At 37.1% G+C, this 6460-nt stretch overlaps 1 protein-coding gene across 1 annotated transcript; it reads left to right on the forward strand.

Moving 5' to 3' along the window:
- The first annotated feature begins 897 nt into the window (after positions 1–897).
- Positions 898–1443, forward strand: LOC110442217 (uncharacterized protein K02A2.6-like). The gene has a single exon (XM_021485709.1). It carries the CDS (start codon positions 898–900, stop codon positions 1441–1443), a length of 546 nt encoding a protein of 181 aa, XP_021341384.1.
- The last annotated feature ends 5017 nt before the right edge of the window (positions 1444–6460 follow it).

Genomic DNA, 6460 nt, shown 5'->3' on the forward strand with positions numbered 1-6460 from the left:
TTTGGTGTCAAATCAGCCCAAGATGAATTTCAACGAGTAATTGACGAAAGCTTTGAAGGCTTGAGCGGTGTATCTGCAATCTTCGACGACAAAAGTTGCTGCAGTGCGCGACAAGGAGCCGCCTCGCGAGAAAGCAAGAGCTAGAGACCACTCTTGGAATGGTCAATTATTTAGCTAAACTTTCACCGAATCTCTCGGAGATTACGAGGCCATTAAGACTCTTGTTACCACGCGAGATAGAGTTTACTTGGCAACACCCCCAGATAGATGCTTTCCAAAAGGTCAAAGATCTCATCACACAAAGTCCAGGTCCTGTGTTAGCCTACTATGATCCCATCGAACCACTTACACTACAGGTAGATGCTTCTAAGTACGAGCTAGGTGCTACCCTGTTACAGAAAGGGAGACCTGTCACATTTGCGTCCAAGTCCTTGACCCCAACAGAGGTCAACTATGCACAAATAGAAAAGAAAATGTTCGCTATGTTGTTTCGCCTTAAGCGTTTCCGTCGGTATGTCTATAGTACCTATGTCTACAGTACATATTGACGTGGAATCGGACCACAAACCACTTGATTCTATTCTCAAAAAATCATTGGCCATAGCGCCAGCTCGTTTACAAAGAATGATGCTACAGTCAGACATGTCCCGGGTAAAAAGATACCTGTGGCAGACACATTGTCGAGAAAGTTTATGCCCGACACATTTCCCAGCGTTTCAGAAGGTATGGAAGTCCATGTGCACACCATAATGTCTAGCTTACCTGTAAGTTCTCGCAAGTTGGGAAAACTCAGAATCGCATGTGAATCAGATCCACAAATGGTCACTCTTGCAAACACTATACGTGAGGGCTGGCCTGATCTGAGGAAGGATTGTGTTCTGGAACCATCGTGACGAAATGTCGGTTATGGATGGTATCATCTTTAAAGGCCCAAAGATTGTCGTACCCAAATGTTTGCGTCTCTCTATGTTGGAGACTCTACATACTGGACATTTGGGTATTGAGAAGTGTCGTCGTAGAGCCAGAGACATGATGCTGTGGCCTCAAATGAACAAGGACATTTCAGACTTTGTTCTCAACTGCAATGTAGGCTTTGAGTTAAGAAACTCTAACCCAAAAGAACCTCTCCTACCGCGTAACATTCCAGACAGACCATGGCAAACAATAGCCACTAGCTTGTTCTCGTGGAATGGTGAAGACTTTGTTGTCATAGTAGATTACTTTAGTAGATATTTTGAAGTCAGCAAACTGCCAAGTACTACCAGTAATTCAGTAATTGCTAAGCTTAAAGATGCATTCTCTCGTCATGACATTCCTGAAAAGGTAATATCTGATAATGGTCCCCAGTACGCTAGCGAGAAATTCACAGAATTTGCATTACTAAAACTTGGGATTTCATCCACGAAACATCCAGCTCGCATTTCGCACAATCACAAAGGCTAAGGCCGACGGGAAAGATCCCCATCTCGCAATCCTCGAGTATCTTACAACACCACTTGATACTGGTTTATCGCCATCTCAGCTGATCATGGGTAGACACTTACGATCTGCCATACCTACCTCCGATGAGCAATTGAAACCGAGGAGAAACAGCACGTAAAATGTGTGACAACCGATGGAAGCCTGCCCGAGTCATCAAACAAAATGACGCAAGGTCGTATACAGTCGCTACTCCGGATGGTTGCATATACAGGCGTAATTGACGCCACATCCTCAAAACAAATAAACCACCGATGACTGACCTTGACCTTGACCTAAACAGACTACCTCCTAGTACCCTCTATAATGAGTCAAATCAAACTAGTATGTCTGCAAGCAATGTCGTTCCCCGAGATATTCCTGGTAAGCCTGCAGCTACAGCATCACCCCAAACAGTTGTAGAACTATCAAAACCTCCAGACCTATCAAACGAATCAGGCTACATCACACGTTCAGGTCGCATAATAAAACAGAAAGTTATCTAGTCGATATGAATTGTGTTTATTGACATTCATTGAATTAGTTTGGTAATGAACTTTAAGATTACCAGAGACATTTGTTCTGTTATTTCATTGAATATGTTTTGTTATGAAATCTACCAAATAATGGACTTCGAGGAATTTTGAAAGACAGTGATCAAATATTTTCAGTTTAATTGTGTTATCGTATAATTATGGAGGTTCTTGTACCATGAGCTATAACCATTAGAATATTAGCATGTTGTAGTTAAACAATGATCATATGTTATAATCTCATATGTGGTATCATCAGTATATATAAGAGACTTGAACAATCATTATTGAATATGAACTTTAATCTTGAGAAGAGAGATGTAACAATATGACTACATTGTATATTGTATAATGGTAGTGTTCAACCTATACTATGATGTAACTAGAGTGATCTCCCTTGTTTGGCTCTGGTACCCTGTGTATAGTTGTGTGGCACCCCTATCTGAATAAAAGATTGACCTTAGAACACGTGTTGTCATTCCTCTCTTAGACCAATCAGCTTTACCATAACATAGAGGTAACATAACATAACTTGAATAGCTGAACGAAATATATATAACAGAAAATACAGAAATACCACTTACCATCCTAATATGCTTCGTGACAAAGTGGTTGGTTAATCAAAGTCTGTAACTCTGCAATTTGAGTAGTAATTCCGCTGCTAACATTTGTGTGAAACTATACCTGCCTTGTAAAATGTTTATTTACCAGTCTCAAATATACATGTGTTAATTTTTGAGACTAGTACAATGAGCCAAGGGCTCGATTTGACAGGCCGTCACCAAAATTCATCAATGACTTACAGGCTCTAAGTTTCGAAAAATGAGTTACGAGCCAAGATTTGCAAGACATTCCGGTGCCGTCATTAAAAGAAAACTACGACGATTCATTGAATACAAATATTTACATTTATTGTGTGCCGACTATCTACATAAAATGTGAAATCTTGGTCTTCATCCTGACCCCTTTGTCCGTACTCAGGGGTATTGCCGAAAGGTGATATCCAAGTTCGCAGTCTCCACAAAGATGGGTGCCGTAATAGTTAAGACGTATCGATCCTTGATCAAGGTGTGTCCTTTCCGTTGAGGCCTGCGCGCAACTGTCTGTTAATCAGCCACACCCCGAAAGTGCACAGGAGAGAAATTATGCCAACCCAGGCGGTGATAACCATTGGTTTCACCCTTTATTAAAATCTAACCCACTGGTCGAATGTTAACACCAAAACAACACATACTCTTCTAATTGTTAACGAAATATGATTGCATTTGATTATAGGCTGACGATCCAATATATGACGAGAAAACCTAACGGTGAAAGTACTTTTAGTAGGCTATGGACATAATTCCTCGAGGAGTACTAAAAGCCGAAATTTGGAATGGCAACACAAAGACATGATATGACGACAAATCTCTATCTCCTAGTCGGGTAATATTCCAACAACAATAGAAGAACAATTATCCCTTCACTTATAACACAAATACTTAAACACTAGTAACAAATTCAACTACATAATGCCATATACCGTTAATACCTTTGCACGTTCTGACTTTCCAATACCACTGCGCATTCAACACGTTTATTCGTTATGAAAGTATCATATAATAACTACAGTCACTTCATAAAACCCTCATAACTGCAACACAATAACACTGCGCAATAAACTAGTCAATCCCTTTTAAATACAACACCATCACTATATAGCCTCTTTGGAAGCTGTGTCGTTGATGGGACTTTAATTACCATGCATCACGAGACATCATTCTTAGCGTATTAATACAACACTGACCGGAACTACAATATCCAATATAAATAAACATGACGGCTGCTGAAATATCGCTCGGCATTGTGAGGTTTGACAATGTCATTGTAAATTTATGTGCAAAATAAAAAATAAAATAAAAAACACTTTTATTACAACGAAAACAAGACCAAGGTCTGCAATATCGTACAAAATGCACATCGGTTGAAATCACCAATGCCGGCAATGGAAACAATTTTAACGCTCATGCAATTTATCAGAAATATCGTCTGTTACACTGCACTGATCAACAGGGGTTCGTTACAAATGTCTGAAATACACATATTCTATAGACCTACTGACACATATGTTACAGACCTACTGATATGAGTCACAGCACACATAAACATTTCAGACATTTGTAACGAACCTGTGCTCCGTCGCAAGATCACTCACTTCAAACGCTATCAGTTTCACGCGTCTCGCATCCACCATTCCTCAGTTTCTGACGACATGTCAAATAACGAGGATGTTATAGAATCTACCGACTGTTGTCAGGTTCCCATACAATCAACAAATAAATTCACGCCTGGATTCTTCACAAAATGAGCAAAGAGAAAAGTTCGAATTAACTTCCAAAAATAACTCCCTCGTGGAGGGCAAGGTCAGATTTACGGTGTTCACTGTATTTGTCCATGCGCGAAGTTTGTTCCGGGGAAAAATCGAAACAATTTCAAATCTAACTTTCAGCTCAGAGTTCTATTGATAAACTAAAATCACCCTATAGACATATCATACGCAATTGTATTGATACTGAATTGTGGAATAAAATTGAAGTGTTTGTTAAAATTTCAAAGTACTACTTTGTTTGCCAATCAGCACGAGACAATACGCTGTTCAAACTATTGAATGAAATTGTGTGGACTGTCGATAAGGCGGGCGTTTTTAATTTTAATTATATATTATAAGTTAAAAAAGAACATCAGAGGCAGAGAAAACGTAAATATAAGTATTGAACTGTTTTTGTATGGTATTTATGATATATTTGAATGACACAGCTTTGCAAGCAAACAAATCATAATGCGCTAGCGCGCATTATGTTGTTTGCTTGCAAAGCTGTGTCATTCAAAAGATCATAAATACCATACAAAAACAGTTCACTGCTTAAATACATGTATATCAACACAGTGCTAATAATACCCCCTTGTGAATCTTACACAATATAACTGTACAGTAGTCACATAAATCCCTTAAATATCTTAAACAATATAACTGTACAGTAATCACATTACTCCCTTATGAATCTAACACAAAACAACTGTACAGTAGTCACATAAATTCAGTATTAATCTAGAACAATATAACTGTACAGTAGTCACATAAATCCAGTATAAATCTTACACAATATAACAATACAGTAGTCACATAATCTAGTATTAATCTAACACAATATAACTTTACAATAGTCACATAAATCCAGAATTAATCTAGCACAATATAACTGTACAGTAGTCACATAAATCTAGTATAAATCTTACACAATATAACTGTACGTACAGTAGTCACATAAATCCAGTATAAATCTTAAACAATATAACTGTACAGTAGTCACATAAATCCTCCAGTATAAATCTTACACAATATAACAATACAGTAGTCACATAAATCTAGTATTAATTTTACACAATATAACTTTACAGTAGTCACATAAATCCAGAATTAATCCTACACAATATAACTACAGTAGTCACATAAATCCAGTATAAATCTTACACAATATAACTGTACAGTAGTCACATAAATCTAATATAAATCTTACACAATATAATGTACAGTAATCACATTACTCCCTGATGAATCTAACACAATATAACTTTACAGTAGTCACATAAATCCCTTATGAATCTTAGACAGTATAACTGTACAGTAATCACATAAATCCTCCCTTATAAATCTTACACAATATAACTACAGTAGTCACATAAATCCAGTATTAATCTAACACAATATAACTGTACAGTAGTCACATAAATCCCTTATCAATCTTATACAATATAACTGTACAGTAGTCACTTTGAATCTTACACAATATAACTGCAAACTAGTCACAAAATTCCGTATTAATCTAACACAATTGACTGCACAATAATCACATAAATGTAATAAACAGAATATCCAACAGTGTCTACAGTAATACCAAATAGATTTCACTCGTGTGGCTAATACAATGTATTTGATATCTATCACTCGTGTTGTGCTCTTGAAAAATATAAAAAAAATATTAGCCACACTCGTGAAATATATTCGGTATATACCAACTGCCTGTTGGTCCTGCTTGAGTCATCTACGTTTAACAAGCCGCTGTCTATAATAGGTACATTGTAATGATGTACAACAAGTGTATAGCATCCAATCTAAATGTTATATGTTCCTGTGAGATTCCTAAGGAATGTTTTTTTTTCTTTTTCTGTTCGAGTTGTTTTACGTCTGCTTCACTACCGAGTAGTTCGGTTATCCAGCAGACGATCCTTAGGAATCTAATATAAATCTTACACAATATAATGTACAGTAATCACATTACTCCCTGATGAATCTAACACAATATAACTTTATAGTAGTCACATAAATCCCTTATGAATCTTATACAGTATAACTGTACAGTAATCACATAAATCCTCCCTTACTCCATTACTGTGTCAGTATAAAACACCAAGGAGTGACACCATACCTC

The sequence above is a fragment of the Mizuhopecten yessoensis genome, unplaced genomic scaffold (genome assembly GCF_002113885.1).
Source record: "Mizuhopecten yessoensis strain PY_sf001 unplaced genomic scaffold, ASM211388v2 scaffold716229, whole genome shotgun sequence".
Lineage (NCBI taxonomy): Eukaryota > Metazoa > Mollusca > Bivalvia > Pectinida > Pectinidae > Mizuhopecten > Mizuhopecten yessoensis.